Source organism: Solea senegalensis, linkage group LG16 (assembly GCF_019176455.1).
Source record: "Solea senegalensis isolate Sse05_10M linkage group LG16, IFAPA_SoseM_1, whole genome shotgun sequence".
Lineage (NCBI taxonomy): Eukaryota > Metazoa > Chordata > Actinopteri > Pleuronectiformes > Soleidae > Solea > Solea senegalensis.
The window spans coordinates 16556901-16578055 of NC_058036.1; the positions used below are offsets into that span (position 1 = coordinate 16556901).

Sequence of the window (21155 nt, forward strand, 5' to 3'; positions counted from 1 at the left end):
TTGCCCTTTGGTTCCAAAACAAGAAGTGGATCAATATGTTAAATCCACCACATTTTACTATGAAAAACAGGAGACAAAACCATAAAAAATATCAATTTACTGTAATCCAAGAAGTTTCCTTCATATGCTCTACAGTACACATTTGTTTAAATGGCAGACTTAATCCATACTGTGTATTATGCTGCAAATAGCTTATTATCAATGTTAAAGACAATATAGCACTTTATCACATTTTACGGATTCAATAGGCTGTGACAGTCTTAATATTTAGGAAAATGATTGCTGTGCACACCCAGTCACACAATACAAGCACACACAGCTAATGAGTTCCTCCTAATACTGTAATGCATATAATCTGAATACCAAAATATGATACACTTTTTATACATTCACAAAACATATGTATATCCTTTATCTTATACGCACAGTAAATTCAAACACGTATGAAATCTTAAGCCTAATTATAAAATATACAAATTTGAAACTAGTTGTGCTAGAGACCATAAAAATGAAATAAATGTACAAAAAAATCTTAATGAAAATGTGGCACTTGAACGCCCTCTGCTACATTCATGATACAGTCCATGAACCGTGCACTAGCTTGGCAGTAATGTATCAATCAAAAATTCACAGATAGTTGTTTGTGTGTTTGTTTGTTTCAAAGAATATCTTTACTCTTCACTTCCAGCATAACGTAGATTGGTATTCTGGAAAATATGCTAAATTAGCTTAGCTTAGTTTAGCCTAGCATAGATGATATGGGCTTCTCCACTCTGTCTTGTATTAAAGCTAAGCTAGTGGTGGCTAGCTGTAAATTTATATATACCAGACCAATATTAAATAATTAAAAATATTACACCAAAGTCAAACTAGTACACAAAAAACATTATACAGGTAGTTATTATGTACCAACCATTAAATGATAAGGTATTCCTTAGCTAATGATCAGTTAAACCTTAGCTAATCATTAGCTTGTAAACTCTTGTCTAATAATTAGCTGGCCATTAGGTAAGCATAAGGATAATGTAAACGTTTTTCTTTTGTAAAATGTCACCAAAACTTTCTTTAAAATGTTGTAAGACTCAATCGCTTTGAATTACACACAAAGTATTTGCCATAAAGTTATTTTAAATCAACAAAATAATTTGCTTGTTACATTATGTGCTACATTTATCAAATAATTCTATTTATATTACTTTAATTCATAAAGGTACACTCATACTGTAGACAAACTTAGAACTATTCTATTTCATCCCTAAAACCTTATGTTATTGTAGAAATGTGTGTATGTTCAGAGCTGGCAGATCGTTTTTATCTAACATCTAAAATATTTTAAAATGTGGCAGCTTGTTGTTCACCCTTATCATGTAAAAGCAATTAAGTTACAGAGTGAAAATGAATACAGAATGATCTTTTTGCTTATATATTATCATATACACAATAAGTCATTATAAACTTGAAAATATTCTACAACTGGCTATGGGTTTTTTCCCACATGCCTTCACAGAGTCGAGGAGCTTTGTTTGTAGTCTTGGAGAATGACAGCGGCGTACGTCACATTTGGAGGGGTGCACAAAATCGACTCAGACACCGGTGAGTTTGGGAAGGGGCTCGCTGGAGGACCAGCACGATCTCTGAAGGGGGAGGGAGGCATAAGAGCCACAGAATCCTCCACCGCTAATTTGACCGGAACCAAGTCCTCCTCATGAATCTGTGCGTTGTTGTACATGTATCCATGAAGAAGACCAAACTGCTCGCTGTCCATCCCGTCCTCCTCTAAAGGAGAGATGAGCTCCTCATCAAATGGGTCGAATTGCACAGGCAGGACCGGTTCCTGCTGGATGAGGTGGGCCTGGTGGTACACAGGCAGGCCACCGCTTACAGCCTCAGGCATGCTTATCATATCACTGAGTTCTGGGATGTCACTGTTAAATTTGCTCACCAACACCTCCTCCTCCTCCTGTAAGCGGTCCATGATGACATGTTGGGGGATAATACTGTTTTTTTGCAGACGTAGAGGTGTATAGAGCTCCACCACCTCGTCCACATCCTCTATTAGCCCACACGCAGGTATTTGCCCGTGGGCCATCATGGGGGGAGTGGTGGGGGGGTTGTATCTTATAGCGTCACCCTCTTCCTCCTCCTCAGCCACATTGTACAGAGTCTTCGTGCTGAGGTCTGAGAACTCCAGTGTCGTATTATGGTATGTGTTAGTTAAGGGTCTGATGACAGCCATCTGATTGGAACCTGCTTCCTGTCTCTTCACATGCACTGACAGTCTGTGCCATGTATGATCCCCTTTGGGAGGATGTCTTGCACCTGGTTCAGACCATGACACAGACTTTCCATTAGAACTATGAACAAAATAAAGATGGCTGTTACTTCAAAGGGAACCAGAAATGTAAAGGCAAAAACTTTATTTCTAGTTTATAAAAAAAAAACAGCAATGTAAATAATATTTGATATTGTAAATATTATTTAAAGGTATCTGCAGGGTTGTTGTTTTTTTTAATTCTTTTCCCCTTGTCTCACAAAAAAACTGAAAGTCATATTGTTGTGGTGGTGAATATCAGCAAAACAACAAAGCTAGGGACAGAGAGCTCAAACTTCCACCAAGGCAATTCAGTATCCATGTTTGGAGGATCTACAAAATCGAGTAATTTCGTCCCTGAGCTATAACCTACATCCCCAGAAAATTTCCCCCTAAAATCTTTAATTCACTTTATGAGTTTATGTTGCTCAAAGACAGATGAACAAGAAACTACAACCTTCTCGGCATAGGTAATCATCATCAGGCACACACTAATGTTGGCTATGAAAACAATGGGAGACTCAATGATGTTTAATGGACAGGATCTTAACAAAGACTTAAAAATAACCCGTTCAATTTTGGTTTACTGAGCTTCACGAACCATTTATTTAATTATTTATATTAGTGAGTCACAAAGGGTGGGACTCACTCACTGCTGCATCTCCATTATGGTCTGTGAAGGTACAGCAAATGGCGTCAAAAAAATAAATGAAATCTGTAGGTTTTAAATGTTGCAGTTTTGTAATTAAGATTCGAATAACTCTAAAATATTATTGACCCGTTTTAAAAAGCGGCTCTGCAAAGTGTTATGTATAATATGTGATGAAATACCCAATCACATGGTCTTGCATATTGATCAGATTATAGGTTTTTGGGGACTCGGGTTGCTTTATTCTGAAGTTTGTGAATGGCTGATTTATATCACTAGGAAGTCTTAGATTTGATTTAGTTAACCCTGCAGAAACCCTGTATTCTGTATTTGTGGTTTCAATTGTCCTCCCTTAGCACACAGAGATGCTTGTTTTAAATTTGCCAACAGATTCAAAGTTAAAATGTCTGTGTGAATTGAGTACTGACCTACATCCGTCACACTTTACAACAGGTGATCCTATGAGAATGAATACAGTGAGACATCAGGTTTCCCTTTGAGAGGGAATTACAGTAAAACCAGCATCCCTGAGGTGCCTCAGGAGCAGGACTCACAGACTCAATTAAAGAACCTACCTGCCGTTGCCAGCGTTCTTCTTCCTCTTGAACATGCTGAGCAGGCTGTTGCTTCGGCAGGCAATTTTGCCGTCTCCGACGTGCATGCGCACAGCATCCGAGGTGGTGAAGGCGCTGCGCACATTTCGCTCTGGTTTGGCAATGATGATGTACATCTTTGGTGTGAACATGCAGCCCAGAGCGACAGTCACACTGAGGCTCACTGAGAACGATGTTGTGATGATCTTGTAATTGCTCCCAAAATAGATTGGTACAAACGCCAGCCAGATTATACATGTGGTGTACATGGTGAAGGCGATGTATTTGGCCTCGTTGAAATTTGCAGGAACATTGCGAGTCTTGAAGGCGTAATATGTGCAGCTCATGATGAGCAGGCCATTGTAGCCCAAAGGGGCAACAACGCCGAGATTACTAGTGTTGCAGATCAGGAAGACCTCTCTGATGCTGGGGTAGGACTTGATTGGCTCAGGTGGCTCCATGATGATGAGGGTCACCTCCAACGTGAGCTGGACACTGATCAGGATAGAGGCGATAACCACCTGTGCCCAAGCACTCATGAACCTCGGCTTTCTGGTGCAAATCTTCTTCTTGCTGCCTGCCAGGATTCGGGCAATGCGGTTGGTTTTAGTTACCAGGGCAGAGTAGCACATCGCGGCTGAGAGTCCAACGAGAAGTCGCTGCAGGTAGCAGGAGGCCACAGTGGGACGGGCAATGAGAGTGAAGGGACACAGATAACCCAGAAAGATGCCAGCGAGGATGATGTAGCAGAGCTCCCGGCTGGAGGATTTGACCACAGGTGTGTCACGGTACAAGACAAAGACTAAGGCAACAAATGACGTGATCAGGATGCCCACGCAGGAGAAGACCACCTGGATAATGGACTCTGGATTACTCCACTCCAAGTAGCGCAGGGTAATTGGCTCACAGACTGAAAGTGGGGGAAAAAAACACAGGCAGCTCATAAAATTTGTGGGCAGAACTTTGCTGTATGAAGCTAACCAGGACGTAGGAGTGTATACAATAGCCACCGGGGGGGCAAAAAAATGGCAAATTACCCCACCTCTCACCTGATTTGTAACATCAGTAAACAATTTCATGAGGAGTTAATCTTAGTCTTTGCTAGTGTCAGGTCTTTTTCAGGAAAACATTTTGTCAGTTTTGTAAATGATGTTTCTATTTCGAGGAAAATACGAAGATAAATCACAGCAGTGGACACCAGTGTCCAAACGTCAACTTGGCGCAGGTCAAATTGTGGAACTCAAGTCTTAAAAAGGGGAATTCAGATTCTTATGGGTGATGTCATGACACAATACATTTCACTTCACGCTAATAATGACCTTTTAGCTTTTCCACAACGAAAATGTCTTGGTTATCAAATCTTTACATCATAATTAATCATCGTTCAACAACAAGGCTCATTTTTCTCTTTTCTTTCTTTCTCAGTGTCATTTCACTATTTTCGAAGGAAAACAATGAACATATTCTACAGTGTCATTTCATGAAAATGTTCAAAAATGTTTTGCCTGAGAAAATGCAGCAAGTTGAAAAGTAGGTTTTGAGCTCAACTATAAATAAACCCCTTTTTACTGAGCCATGGCCGGGGCTGGGCTGCAGTCGTCACAGGAGGGGGCCAATGCAGCAGCAGGACAAAGGAAACCGTCGCATTTTACACGGATCCAAATAAGATCTGCTTTCTGCTTCATGATGAGAACACACTGAATATTTAATGAGGTTACAGTATAACTGAAGGAGGGCTAGGTTAAGAAAAGTGCAGCAGAGAATAAGCTTTAAATCACCACTTTGCTGCACATCTTCTCTTTTTTTTGCGCATCTAATGAGCTTGTGTTTTTAAAAAGAAGGAAGACGTGGAGGCAAAATGGTCCTGTTAAGAAAGTGTCTTTGTACAGGACAGCCGGCCTTTGAAAGTGGGCCAGGAGAGTGCTAAGTGAAGTCGGGCTGTTGCTGGATGAAATGGTGAAGATGATGAATGGCTCTCAGATGTCGTAGGAAGGCAATGAAACTAGGACGGTGCAGACAAAACTGTGCAGAATACAGACGGTGGAATGAAGGCATGTAAGAACTTCACTTTTTTACATCTAATCAATAATCTCTGAAAGCTTTAATCGTGTAACAGGAACGTAAGGAACCTCAGAGGTCATATGTGAAACGTGTAGATTGCAGGAATGCAGAGAAAAATGTTGTTCTGGGAAATTAAAACCCACAAACACATCATTTTAATAAATGGAGATGTGCAGGCACTGTGGGGCTGAGTCAGTAAGCAAATCAGCATATTCCCCCAAAACATTTAACTGTTCTGTCAAATGAAAACCAATCGCTGTTTGTTCAGCTCTGGTGCAGTTTAAAAACTGAGTTGTAGCAGATAAAATGTGCTCAAGAAAAAGAGGACAACCGCACCTTCCAGTTCTTTGTCCGGCCACCAGCCCAGCTCACAGGCTTTGCACGTGAACTCGTCCTGGACGTACTCGTTGTCTTTGCAGGCTGTGCAAATCCAGCAGCAGCTCACTTCACCCTTCCTGATCACCTGGTTTGAGAAAACGTGAAGAGAAATGTGTAGTTATACTCTATGGAAATCTTAAATACACACACTTATGTTTTACAGTGCTGTGCGAAAATCTTATGGATTTGTGTACAGAAAATATTAATGCAGTATGAAAACAAAGGAAAAGGTGAGCTCCCCTTACAACGTGGAGTGAAGCCCTAATTAATGTCATTGATAACACCTGTGTTCATGTTCCGAAATGGCTGCTGTGAAAAATGACACCAGGTTTATTCAAGACACGCTTGAGCTTCACATGCACGTGTGTTCATTTCATCTGAACTTGTAGTCACATAATTCCATTCAGAACGTCACAGAGCACAAATAGTGACAGACGTATAGTCTGTCCAGGGTGTGACCCCGTCTGTCGGCTAAGATTGGCACAGCGCCCCCCTGTGACCCTCATGTGGCACAATTATCAAGTCCAATTAGATTTTTCTTGATCCCATTGGGAGGTTCTGAAAGAGTACAGTTGTACAGTTTTGTGGCTCTGGGTCAGAGGATCAAAATGAGTTCATTCGTTTCTTAATTGATTATATTATATTAACACAATAACCACAGCCTTGATGGCATATTATCTACCTTTAGTCATTTATTCTTTTTCACAACCCGGTAACGGCACAATGTGATCTTATCGTCTGACAATATAAAAAACAGGGGTGTGTGATCCTTTGCCTTGATCTCTCCTTTGGAGCAGGGCTCGCTGCACACAGAGCGGACCATGTCACTGCGGTTCATCTGGAGCATGTCATCGTCGAGACTGAGGATGCCCTCGTGCCAGGAGCCGGTGTTGATGTAGTCGTAAACCCCGGGCTGCATGCGCTGGAAGTTCATAATCTCATACCTGATGAGGGTGAGTAGAAGGGAAAGGAGACAATGGTTTCACCATCACCAAATCGATATTTAAGAGAGGAAATTAGAGTTTTACTGCCACTCAGAACAGACGGCCGTCTGTCAGCCTGATGATCAATGCTCCTGCAGAGACACAGGTTTTTATTTCTGGCTTTCATCTTACGTGTTCTCTGGTCGGTAATAAAAAATAAAAACGTCCAACACAGCCCACGATCAGCTTCACCTGATGCTGCAGTTTCAGTTCCTCACTGATGAAAAATGATGTTTGACACATTCAATATATATATATATATAACACCTTGTTCTCAACAGTGTAAACACTATTCATCAATTTATGATGTAGAGAGCAATTTTTCTGTACTACTACTACACTGCATAGTCGACGCTAGATTAATATTACTATGCAAATTGCTTGATTTTCTCAAAAGAGTAGTAAGCTGATGGTGAGATTGATATTAATATCTGCTATTCTTTAAGACAAAACAACATCAATTACATCAAGTACCAAGGCCACAGAGTCCCAAACTCTCACAAAGATTCAGATTTCAGTCAAACATCATCTATGACGAGTCCTTACATTCTCTGTATTTAATGATCCTGGACTTTAAGCTGGACCTTTGGTTTAAGATCACAACTGTTTTATCTTATAATGAGATTATTTTTTGTACTTCTGTGTTTTGAGCAGAATTAAATGAATCTGTCACAGATTAACTGACATTATTACTAATACAAGTACAATACAGTTATCTTTAAAATGTACTACCACATACTGATAGAATTTTGCAGTCATTTTGTGTTTTAAATTTCATTTCGAGTCAAATGTCCTGAAAATGTTATAAATGTAAACAAAGAAAACTATTAAATATTGACATAATATTCAATAAGTCTACTCGGCTGTCTGTGGTGAACTGTGAATTTAGATTTTCATTTCAAACCTTTATTTAACCAGAAAGCCCCTAGAGATCGAACTCTCTCTTACGAAAGGAGACCTGGCCAAGATAATTACAGGTGTCACTCAGAGAGGACTGTGAACCAGGCACTGCTGATTGAGGAGACAAAGTCGGATCTGTGCTGCTCGACTGAAGTCACTAATCATAAACACATGTATTTGAAAAAGTGAATCAATTAAGAAAATGTGTGTTTTACCTCCCAGGTGAGTCCCCGTTCTCGTCGAACCATATGTCCTCTCCGGAGACGCCCGTGAAAGACGTTTTGAGCAGGAAGTCCAGCAAGTGGCGTCCATCGACGGGCACCATGTCGTCACACAGACCCACGTGGCCGGGGCAGAGGTGAGTGTGCATGTCGTGCAGCCCGTGGGCCATGGCATAGATGGCGTTGATGACGAAGCCCATCTTGCTGTCCTGGACGTAGTTGTCCTCGAGACTTTCGTAACCTGTCCACACACGAAAGACAGGTGTGAATTCACTTGCAACTCGTCCTTGGTCTTTTTTAAAAAGACAACATCTTACAGGAGGAGTTTTGAGGCTGCAAGCAGTGGCGTGTTATGCTTTTCTAAATCTCAGGTGTAGATTATAGGTGCGCCCAGCATGATGTCGCTTATTACAAAGCAATGATAGGGTGCTCACAGGTGCATTCGTGTCATTACATCTCTGAAGACAGGCGTCTCTCTGTGTGTGTGGAAACCTCAGAAGAGACCTTGTTACCATGGCGTGAACATCCATTTCGGGATTCGGTTTGAGTTTGTCTCACACTGGTGTACATTGCGTTTGGATCTGTTGTTTTTCTGCGTGATTTGTTGCTCCTCAGACAAACACGTTGAGCAAATGAGACAAAGTGTGTGTGACATTCAAACACACCCTATCAGTTCAGTGTAATACAAGCTAGAAGCAGAGGAAGCAGGTTTCTTCAGTTGCTCTTTAAAGGTACTGTAGTATAACGCAGCATAATGTCATTGCTACATCATGCATTCAACTCCTTCTTTCTTTCCAAAAGCAATACCACCTCTTACCATAAATGTACTAAACTGTCCATTTAGTACATTTAGAACAATAATGAGTGTTTAATTTAATTAGAATTTATGTAAAAATAAGTGGGTAATGATGATAATAATATTATAAGAAACATGCCTGGAATCCTTGTTTGATTGTACTGGATTTTTCAGGTTATTTATTTTCCAAGAATAATTTCTGACATCTATATCTGAAAACAAGGAATTTTACCAAATCATTTTTTATTGTTTGTGATCTTCTCTTGAATAGTTATAAATTCTTCTAGGAAGAAATCAGAGAGTATTTTTCTCCCTACTTCATTATAATTTTTGATCTTCTTGGTCTTCTGGTCACGTGTCCTTTTGTCCTCATCTAGGGCCGACCGATTTTGAATCAATAGCTAAATGCTATTTATAAATGCTATTTCACAGGCACCTTAAGCAAACTCTCTGTGGCTCAATGTGACCTCATATAACGTCTAATTGAATTTAATAAGTGCTTACATTTTAAATCCAAATCGTCAAAGGTCAACGCTACTGTGACATCATAACAACACGTCTGCTCTTTATTAAACACCACAGGAAGAGACGGAGAGATTCCGACCATTTTTTTCCTGCAATTTGATTCGTTATGCACATAACGAACGGCCAGATTGCTCAAAAACATCACAGTCACATTACTATCAGAACTCTTTTGTTTTAGAGATGCTACACCTTCCGTGTTTTCCCAAAACAGGATTCACTTGCCGCACCCAACAACATTTAACACAGGGGTGTCAAACTCGAGGCCCCCCAGATATCTTGTGGCCCTAAACTTATTGTAAAGTTATAATGAAAACTGGCCCAAACTGACCAACAGTGAACAATATTTTTACATTTATCACAATATGAAATTCAACATTTAATTATATAGAAGCTTGTCTCGTGTTTTCATTCAATTCTACAAGGTGTTTTGATGTTGTCCGTTTTTGTTATTTTCATATTCATCTTGCATCATAAATATTTTTTTGTGTATTTGTGTACTATATATATATATATATATATAAAAACACTTTTACTTTGAAATGGTGAGCAATATCATGCTAAATATTTTGTAAATGCAACATCATGATGGATTATCAAGATATAATTTTATTTTCTAATCACTAAAATATAATCTTTTTCACTTGATGGCCCCCTCCTGACCATTTTTAGTTTGAGGCCCCTGATTTAACAGTACGATACGTGAGGCTGTGACTTTTATAAGCATCATCCACTACTGCTGCACTAAGCCTTAATCATGGAGGCCAGTGATCGTTAAAGGAGGAACTGCGGGGAAACAAACCCCGTTAACAGCAGACTCATCCAGGTGGCAGCTGGTTGTCTGTCTGGTTGAAACTGCTGCTGCTGCTGCTGCTGCTGGTGATGGATGACCTAGTTTTGAGCAGCTTCTTGGAGTTGACACTCGCCTCACTCACAGAGCTGTGTGAGCCTCAGTCGTGATGATGCAATGATGTCATGATACCAGCATGCAAGCAGAAGACCTACTGTGGTTGGCTGCTGCTAAATGAACCTTCTATCTAATGGATAAGCTTCGTAGGAGAATTATGCTCTACTTCGCCGTTGTCTTTCTCCTTCTCCATGCAGCTAAAGCTGGATTAGCCCCGACACCATCTCACTCAAATGTTATTGGGCTGTTTATACAACCATTGTAAGGCCAGGAAGGGTGTGAGAACACAACGTGAGAGCAGATGAGAGCAATTGTGGGGCTCTCACTGCATTACAACAACAAAAACAAACAGGTAAATTAATAAAAAAAACATCCCAATAGCTTCATATATTAGAGGTCAACTGAGATTATAGATACAGTGAAAGGTGAAAGACGTTATTTGTCCCAATATGTGATTAAAAAACCCCCTTAATATCAGTCGACCTCTATGTATATTGCCAAAGTGAGGAGCATTACGGTTCCATTCAGAGGGATTCACTCACCGTCCCGGAGTTCTACATCATAAATAAATAAATAAATAAATAAAAACATAAATAATAAATAAAAAAGAACAGGACAGCAAACAATAACTCTCTATGTACACTTATGAGACAAAATAAATACTGTAATAATGGCTTATAAAAATATGGTGCTCTGAAGGAAGGAAATGAATTAAAGCTTGAGGTGTGTGCATAATAAAGAAGAGAGGCTCTATTCTCAGTATAATACACCACCGCCATGTGTGAATACTGCAAAGAAAATAACTGTAGAAAGGAAGATGCCATGGGAAAAAAATAAATAATTCAATGAAGAGTCTTGAGGTGTCAACTTAAAAGAATGCTTTCTCTTTTTCTTTTGCTGCATGCTTTATTTTATATTTACGTTTTATCAATAAATATATTTACGTTGACATTATTTCAGAATGGTCTGGAAAAATAGAATATGTTTGTGAAAGATCATTGAAAACGTAAATATATATATATATGGGCTTCTATTTTTTTAAAAAAAGGAAAATATGCATGAGTGTTTATCTAAAAAAAAAACATGTTTTGGAAACATGCTTGTCGAGCATTGTTTCTGAAAGCTTTTGTTTTGCTCTTTTTGTTTGAAAAGATGATTTAATTTACCTAGTTCCTCATCCTCTGTAAAGCCAAGTGTCATAGAAAATGAACAATATGGAAAAGAAATATTTGTTATTGGGCTGACTTGGTGAGAGGTCTACCCCGTAGCAGTCTAATTCATAATTAAAGGGTGTGTTCCAGTTTATGGGGCCTTTTGGCCTCGTCCTCTGGGTATTGCACACATCATCAGAACAGTTGAAGAAGACAAGCTGACGTGCACACTGGTGTATGAAATTGTAAACCATGAAAAAACTGCAGGAAACATCATATTATTGCCTGACGAGCCGTTTCAGGTACCTGTGCAGTTCCGTGCATAATTCATGTTCTCTTGCGGGTGTCCGGGAAGGCGGCACTGAAACCGGTACTGCCAGAACTCCGGGAACCAGGGGTTGCGCGTGTTGGTGCTGAGCCTGAGCTTCAGAAAGTAGTTGTCAAAGGAGGAGACTTCGTCCGACTGAAGCTTGACGGTGATGCCACCCACGGCCTCCTGCTCGTATCCCTCCACCACCTCGACACGGTCGGCCCAGCCATCGCTGCAGGTAGAGGGAGAGAAGACAGCAGTGAGCACATCACTTATATCAATATTACATTTGAGTCACAGAGCTAAGTGTGTTTCATGAGAAAAAACAAACCCCCAATGACCTCTGGGAAACACAAAAGGCCATTTACAGCATTTATCTCTTTGGTGAAGATATTTCTAGAATGTTTGATGACATTTACTACCAAACACTTGTGAAATTAATATTTGGCATAAAATAGTCACATGTAACCAAATTTAGCACAACACTGGCGAATGATTTGCTGTTGGCTGACTTATTATTTGGCCCCACTTTATTTTGGGGAGTCGATGGAACTAAATAAATCTCACCTCACTATGGTAGTTGTGTGGCCCAAGTTGATGTCCTCCAAGATTATTGCATATTTTATGTTGTAATTCTTGTTATAGGTGTTATTTCCTGCTAATATACTGTATATGTATACACTCAATGGCAAAGTTTCCAGCTACTAAAGGAGATAAAAGCTACAACTTCAGATAAACAGATGTTAATAACAGAAGAAGCAACACTGTGGAACAGAAATAGATGGATTACATGCTGTTTTCATGTTTTGGTTTCATTAGCCTTTATGAAGCCAGTTAAAAAGAGAGAAAGTTTCAGTTATTTGAAACAGAAGCTTTTAATTTAAATTTTAAACCTAAATCCAGACTCGGTTCAAATAAAATCAACTGCCTCCATTATAGATGTCCCAATTTTATGGCAAGTATGTGTTTTATTGGGTTGTAATAGGCACCAAATGTCTGTGTGAAGCCACATAAAGCCTCATAAACCCAGAGTCTGATTGATTGAATACTGCAGAAAGTGTCTCCCCCTTTTGTTTCTTTGACTTTCAGGCTCCCTGCTGAGGGGCACCGAGAGCTGACTGTACTCGCCAGAAGAGGGAAAGAATAAAAAAAGGAAAGAAAGTCCACAGACTGAATCACAAGTCCGGTGAGAATTCACAGATCAGTGCTGGAGCAGACAATCGAGCTTCCACCATCATGCACGCACAGATTCTTCCGAGTGTGACTTTGTTTCCACACTGGTAAGTTATTGGTATTTATATTTTAGACGTGTAGATAATACTTTGAAAGTCCATCTTGTTTAATCCTCCCACAAAACACCATGCAGATTAGACAGAGGGCTTTGTTTGCTGCTTCACAAATGAAAACATACCCCAATGCCCCTGAAAGAAAAACCCCTTCATTTGAGTTGCAAATGCCTCTCGGGTATTTTTTTTTTACAGTGGGATTATGCATCGCTGGAATTTGCATATGTGCCAAACTGTACTGCGTTTTGTATGAGTCAGAAATGAAGGAGTGCACTGAGGAATATGTATTTAAAGAGGAGGATTTGAGGCGTTGAAAGCTGCTTCTTCTAATTCTTAAAGCACACTGAAATTAAAAGATCGAGTTCGTCTAAATGTTTCACCTCAGAACACCAAAAATAAGAATCTGTGCGTGATGTTGAACAGTGAGCTAAAATAATCACTAATGAATCTTCTGAGTACTGCAACATGTTCATGATCATATCCAGGTAGGACTCGCACAATTTAACATGTAAAACGTGAACTCCTCACATCAGTCCTCAGGTCTCTTCACTGTCTGTAAATCTGTCAGCAGCTTGGGACAAACTCACATCAGTGGCTGTTAACGTATAAAACCCTTGTTACCTCCCAGAGGCTGCCAACTGCTCCCAGAGTACAGACTAAACATAGAAGCATTTCGTGACTGTGCGTCATCATCACACTTGGTCCGACTTTATTTCGAGAGTTTAGAATTTCGGTGACTTTGTGGGCTTTCTGTTTATTTTTAGTTTGTATGTCAGTGTATTTTTTTGTCTGCTCGTCATTTTTGTAACTTTTCCATGTGTCCCCGGATGTTTGTGCATGATTTGCACGTTCGTGCCCCATCTATTAACCCTTAGTGCTTACGCAACACAGATCTGTGCCACAGGTGCACCCATGGTAAAATGCCGGGAACTCCTTATATGGACATCCTGGGGGTGTGTGTTTATAGGTCACATATTCAGGCGTTTTCTTATGTGTTGTTGAGTCAAAGTTATGATTCATTTTATATCGCATTTCTAGTCGTGACATAAAGTAGCAATAATTGTGCAGAAGTCACAAAAATAGAGCGTTTTTCTTTTGTATCTTTTCATAAAAATGAGCCAAGTGAACTTTGAACTGTGACGTATTTCCAAATTTCACAAATTCAATCCGATTTTAAACATTTTGAGTACCTTTTTGCTCAGGTTTGTTTCTATAGTTGGTGAAAAATATTTTTTTTTCATCAGATTGTCTAGGTTGTGCTGAAAAAAAGCCGGTATAAGTCACTCTATATTGCACATTCTTATATCCTCTGTATATACTGTATGTGTAAACATAGTAATTGAAAAAAAGCAGCCTAAATGCTCTGCGTTCTAAGGGTTAAATGCCATATTTAACACGTCCCTGTGTTAGGAATGAGTATGCACGCATTAGTTTCCGAGTCATTCTGTGATTTGATCAAATCAGAAATGATTTTCTCTCACAAAGACGACAGAGATAAATCCGGAGCAAAACCACTAAACTGGGGCTATTATTGTTGCACTAACTGTAGTTCATCCACAGGACAAAAATAATAACCATAACCAGCTTTCACACTTGGCTTTTTTCATGTCGAGCCAGCAGCACGTTTGGCTTGGCTGGCACTTCAAAAAACGAGCCGACAATAGCTGTCCAGTGTGACAGTATCAACAGTACCTGGCCATCTGCTTCTCAGCATCACACTCCCATCACTCTCCAACACTGCCCGTGCCAAACACCTACAGATCTGACGACAGCACACGAAAGCACTGTACGGATTTAAATTACAGCATGAATCAGATATCAACGCTGATCATATAATAAGACCTGAATTATGCGGAATCATTAAACAATTGGCAGAGGAAGCTTTCAAAGAATGAAACCACTAAAGCTGACATTTTTCTTTTCATTATTTCCAAAGCAATGGGAGTTTTATCTTGAGAGTTGATCAAATGAGTTGTGTGTTTTTTTGAGCTGTGTGGGATCTGTGCTGTGACAAACAGACATTTCTTTCATCCACCACACAGCAGAAGATGGATGGCTAATGACCAGCATCTCTTTTTTTATATATTTGGCCCATTGCACAGGCCTGCATGTGTTCACTTACTGCATTGCTCTAAAAAAAAACATTTTCCCTTTTCCAGTATAGTCTCCTTGACCCAGAAAAAGGCACACACACACTCATACACATATGCATATCACACCCTCCTTATTTACCTTTAACATTATTTTAACATCAATTCACACATGGAAAAAGACAAGAAAATGATTGACAAACTTAAAAATGTAGTAATTAGTTCAATTCAACTCAACTATGAATCTTCATCCTCTATTACATAACAAATATCCTGGAGTGATCTTGTAGAAACTGTTCACTAAAAAGAAATGAAAATGTTTGATAAACGTTTTAAAAGAAATTTACTTCATTTGATAAAAACCTAAATGGATAAAATCATTTCAAAGCAACTTGTCTTCATGTAACTTAAATTTGACTGAACTTTGTTCTCAGAATTCTGAGATTAAGGTCAGAATTCTGACTTTAATCTCAGAATTCCTGCTGGGTTTTTTTTGTTTGTTTTTTACATGTGGCCCTGATACTCTTCCATAAAAAGCCAAGAAATTCTGCCCTATCATAAAATTCAGATTCCGTACAATATTGATCACTGCTTTAGGAAATAAGAGACTATATTCAAATCTCATCTTGTACTCCTACTCCTAAAAATATTGTTATTTTAATTTATTGTATACCTTTAAAATGTCTTAATGATTGATTTGAACTAGTACAAGTATGTACACAGGTATGTGGTTTTTTTAAGTACTAAAGAAATAAGATGGTATTAGGCGACTTTAATATTGTACTGTAAAGTATTACATAACATCAAAAAAACAAAAGGAAAAGAAAAAAATAAATTCTCCCCTTAACATTTTAATAGCAGCGCAGTTTAGGTTTTAAATTTAAATTTAACTCGCACTTGTATTTTATCATTTAAGTTTTGAGTCGTCAGCTTTCATGAATAACGTGCAAAGTTAACCACAGCGAGAGCTTTTATCGTAGTCTCGTTTCAGGCTACGATAAAGACGAGCAGAGACTTCGTAAAAGAAAGCCACGTCTGGTTTAAGTGCTGATATGAGCTTTGATTTTCACGATTTCCACGCTCACCGGCTTACGCTGGAGGTGCTGTCCCATATTAGCACCGTCCTGACTGTGATCTGACGGGGGAGGGGGGGGCTTACTATATACATGGATGCATTATTCATTAGTGATCCTGACTCAAAGCATCTTCTGCTTTCCCGGGACTAGAGACCCAGTAGAGAGGAAAAAGAATATTTTGGTTCAATATGAACTTTGTGTGTAGCTTCCATCCTGAGTGCAGATAAATATTGTAGCAGCGTCACTGCTCGAGGTGTGTGTTTGAGGCGTGATGATTGTCGGTATGTATATAAAGTATTTTTAGAGCAGAGTACTCTCAGTGCTGTGTGTAGCTTTGCATTCAAATGGGGGCAATACAACATACAACAATATCAAAATAAATGGACTTTTTTTACAATCTCAGTGGTAATGTTATTTGAGAGGGATATTTTCAGATGATTACCCCTTTGGAGCTGCAAGATGCCAAAAAACTTGATGCGAAAAACAAATTTTTTCCAAGATATCGGTGCAAATAATAGAGCTCATTTTGATCAGATAGAAAATGACACCTCATTACAGCTTCTAAAATAAAGTTTTCAAGGTATCTCTGCATCCTATAAAGGCCTATTATTATTAACATAACCTAAATGTTATATTAGATTGAGACGTAAGCGTTAGCGGTCAAAGTATTGAATACATTCTTAACTTTTCACTTAGTTGTGACACATGTAAGTCACTGATATTAAACCCCTGTGTACGTTTAACAGAAACAAGTAATGTGATTTTTAAACAGGATTTTCACAGATACTTTAAAGGGTTGTGTTTAAAGCTATAAATAATAATAATTAAAAAGAATTATGGAAATGGTCTGCAGATGATGTTTATGTTGTGGTGAAATCACAGAAGAAAATTTTATTTACAGAAAAATAATGAGACAGAATGATCTTACTGGATAGACTTGTGTTAGATTGTGTTAAATATGGACTTTAATTTGACATGTTGAGATAATGAAGTATTATTTGTTCATGGTGATGATTATTTGTTCAACGCTCTATTTTTGTGACTTCTGCACAATTATTGCTACTAAAAATGCGAATGAAAATGAATCATAACTTTGACTCAACAACACATAAGAAGACGGAAAATATGTGACCTATAAACACCCGCCCCCCTCCCCCCCAGGATGCCAATATAAGGAGTTGTCTATTATTCCCATGGCAAATTAACATGGGTCCACCTGCGGCACAGATCCGTGCCGCGTGAGCACTAAGGGCTAAGAACTATTATTAAGCTGATGTTCGCGTGAAACAGTTTTCTCTTTATCTCACTGCAGATAAACCATGAACAAATGTTTTCAGTGTCTCTGATCTTTTTCATTTCCCCCCTGAAGCCTTCCACTGCACCAGGGAAATATTTCTTTTAGTTTACAGTTATTCTGAAAACTTTCAAACCGAAAAAAATGAAAGACATAGAAGACTAAACTCCCCTGAGGGGAAAACACTCTGCAACAAACCTGCCAATTAGGAGGAACTCTCCGGCTACTCCGAGTCGTCTCATGGCCATGAGCAGTCCTCGGACTGTCATGCCTTCACAGAAGCAGACAACAACTCGGGCCTTGGGCAGACGCTCGCGCAGCTTCCGCAGCAGCCTGTCAAAGTGCTTCTCGCCAGCGTTGCTGTAGATCTTGTCAGAGTGAGCGATGCAGATGCCGTCCTGCGAGGCCAGTTCTTTGAACACTTCCATCCCACTTTCTCCATAGTTACCTGAAAGACAAAAGGTGCTGTCAGGGGAGCTTCATCCCAAAGGGGGGGGGAACAGAGAAGGATCTGTTTAAAAGTTCAGACTGGATTCATATGTCAAACATGTTTTTTTTCCTTTGGTAAAACTATCCAGGGAGACTTTGCTCTTTCCTTTTAGCATTAAAATGGTCCATTATGTCCCCAGATCTCTTTTTATGGAATCAAGAGCAGCACAACTGGAGCATTTGGGTTGAAGGTGACCTCGATGCAGTTGCTAAGGACAAGGAGAACACTTTTTTTTTTTTTGGGTGCCGATCCAAATATCCACAAACAGTAATGTATCCATGCAGCGTCGCTGATAAAAAGCCAAGAAAATGACAAATTATTTAAAGAAATTATTCAAACTTTCAGGCTGTCCTCGTCCTGCCCTTGAAACTTCTCATATCTGTAGCATCGATTTTCTGTTGCCAAAATAATAAATAGATGAACAATAGAGTAAAGAGCAAGAGTGTTCGGAGAGCACAGACCTCCACAAAGACACTTCGTCACCTGTGTTTTACACAACCAGCACCTGAAATATATATATTATAATATATATATATGAAAATATATATATACATTATGATCCACTGGATCTGTTTATAACTTAACATACATATAGCTATTACCATCTTATATAAACATGACTGATCTATGGAAGAGTATTAGGGCCACATGCAATTAAAAAAAAAAAAGAAAACATCATGAATTGTGAGAAAGTCAGAATTCTGACATTTTTCTCTGGGAAAAAAAAGTCAGAATTCTGAGAAAAAAGTCAGAATTCTAAGAAAAAAGAAAAATGCACAATTCTGAGATTAAAGTCCGAATTCTGAGAAAAAAGTAAATTCATGCTCTGAATTCATGCTGTTTTATTCATTTTTCTTTCTTTTCTCTTCTTTACATGTGGCCCTAATGCGCTCCCGTAACCTCTGATATCATGAATCATATCGACTCCTAAGCTCCTCACATTCATGCATAGGCAGCAGTGACTCCCGTCTTACCTTCTGTGTGCACGGCAGACACATACGTCCAGTTGTATCTCTTGATGATGTCCAGCAGCGCTCTGGCTTGAAGGGTGTCTGAAGGCACCACCCTGAGGAAGTACTTGAACAAAGTCTTGTCACTCAGGTCAATACTGGTGGCCGAGTACGCGATCTGCGGTATGTTGAACAACTGCAGAAGGTTTTGGACCTGGATTGCGACAGAGCTGGAGCCGGGACCGATGACACCTGCGATAGGCTTCTTGGTCGGTGGTGGCTGACTGGACGGCGTCCCCTCGATGCACCACTTGGAGCCGTCTTTGTCGTCCCGGAGGGAGATGAGCGAGTCTCGTATGAACTCGATGCTCTGCTCCAGAGCCACAGACGAGTGCCAGCAGGAGTCTCTGATCTCACAGCCCAGGGTGATGTTGGGTAACAGATTTGGGTCTGAGTTAATCCGATCCAGGGCGTGGAACATGGCCTCCACTCTTTGGATGCCGTACTGCTCCCTGACCTCGCCACATTTCCTCTCTGCCACCTTCTCAGCGGACGGTTGGTGGTGAACAGAGAAGAGGGCGCCGATTATTATGTCCCCGTCCATCCTGGCCACCAGGCGAGAGGCAGAACTGGGCACCAGTGACTTCTCATACTTGCTGTTGGACAACACGAAGGCCTCAAACAGTAAAACGGGCAAGTACAAAGTGGCAGTCAGGTAAATCATAATACTCGACATTGTGCTACAGCAGCTGAGAGTAGAATCAAGTCCACTTGTCCATAATTGGGGTCCATCAATCCTCTTTGGGATGAAATGGCAAATAACTCAGCTGCTGCTTCTCTTTCAGTGTTGTCGACCTGTATAATGGAAAAAGGGTCATCACTTCTTATTTTTACACATAACTACAGTAGCAGTGATTTGTGACTATATAAATGAGTTCATCAACCAAAGGAAATGATGCATATTTAGTTTAGTTCTGACCTAATCTACTCATATTAAAGACAGACTCACAAACATGCATAAAACATAAAACCCACAATAATTCTATAACTATTAAGGTCTATAGGATGGAATAACAACAATGAATATCAAGCTTTGAAGACACAACACGCTGTGTCTGTGGAATACAGAGGTGTCTTTGTGATGGAGAAACCCCTCTGAGTTTCAGCACCATGGACAGCTGCTGGTGTCTGTTAGAACTGATCCTCACCCCTGTCACCAACTGTTTTTCAACTTTTATCCTCAGACATCACACACACACACACACACTGTCTGATGGTTCCCCCTGTCACACACAGTTTAACAGCTGACTCTGGCTCTTTATTCGCAGATCCACAACCAGTGAGTGAATCATTTAGCAGCAGCTTCTTCTTCTTCATCATCATCTTCTACATTTGCAGCATCGTCACCCACACGCACAAGCACATGCATTCCCAATTAAAACGTGGTGCTTAAGCTTAATTGACCAACAAGATAATAACAGTAACCGGACATGAATATAGCAGCTTCAGGGAACAACAAAAAGCACCGACCTTTGAAAAGGTGACATGACTTCACCTACCTGTACCAGACAGTTGGGGACATTGCAGCGAGTCTGTGTGTATTCTTTGTGGACTCCAGCTCTTCTGCTGCGAAATCACTGTGAGTCAGTCTCTCTCCCTCTCCCTCTCTCTCCCTCTCTCCCTCTCTCTCCGCACTGATGATGAGGTCCCCCCTTCTTCTCCTCGTCTTCACTGCATCTTGAAAGCGGGTCACGCTCGCTGCAGTGCCCCTGATTCGAAAAACCACACACAATCACACACACTTTGAGAGGGATTATTCACACACACACACACACACACCCTCACATACCGTGTAGCACTAATAAATGAGTGCTGGGGTAGATTTTTTTTTTTTTATCCATGGGTTTAATTATATATATAATAATGATAATAGAAAAAAATAATCACATTTCTGGAATGATGTTGAACTGCAAAACTATCATAAATATACCATATCTTTGTGAAATACAAGGCTGTTCATATTCCTGATGAAAACCACACAGACATATACACAGAGAGAGAGAGTGTTCAAACTTCATATTAATTCGTCCTGCAGTCGATAACAGACGCCGACAACAGTGATGCTCGTTCGATTCACCGCTGCAGCTATAAAAAAAATGCACTCTGCTACCATCCTGTGGCTATTGT

General features: G+C 39.8%; 1 protein-coding gene and 1 long non-coding RNA gene across 2 annotated transcripts; one reads left to right on the plus strand and one right to left on the minus strand.

The window, feature by feature from the left end:
• Positions 1-1060: 1060 nt before the first annotated feature.
• LOC122782935 (metabotropic glutamate receptor 1-like) lies at positions 1061-19813 on the minus strand. Its single transcript, XM_044047537.1, has 8 exons — positions 18993-19813; positions 17727-17976; positions 11779-12014; positions 8091-8337; positions 6768-6936; positions 5951-6077; positions 3536-4463; positions 1061-2354 (listed from the first exon to the last, which is right to left on the minus strand). Exons 1-8 carry the CDS (start codon positions 19702-19704, stop codon positions 1502-1504), a joined length of 3522 nt encoding a protein of 1173 aa, XP_043903472.1. The 5' UTR covers positions 19705-19813; the 3' UTR covers positions 1061-1501.
• Positions 6888-13427, plus strand: LOC122782936. The gene is made up of 3 exons (XR_006361988.1): positions 6888-6945; positions 8098-8233; positions 12872-13427. It is a non-coding gene; the product is annotated as an uncharacterized LOC122782936 (long non-coding RNA).
• Positions 19814-21155: the final 1342 nt, after the last annotated feature.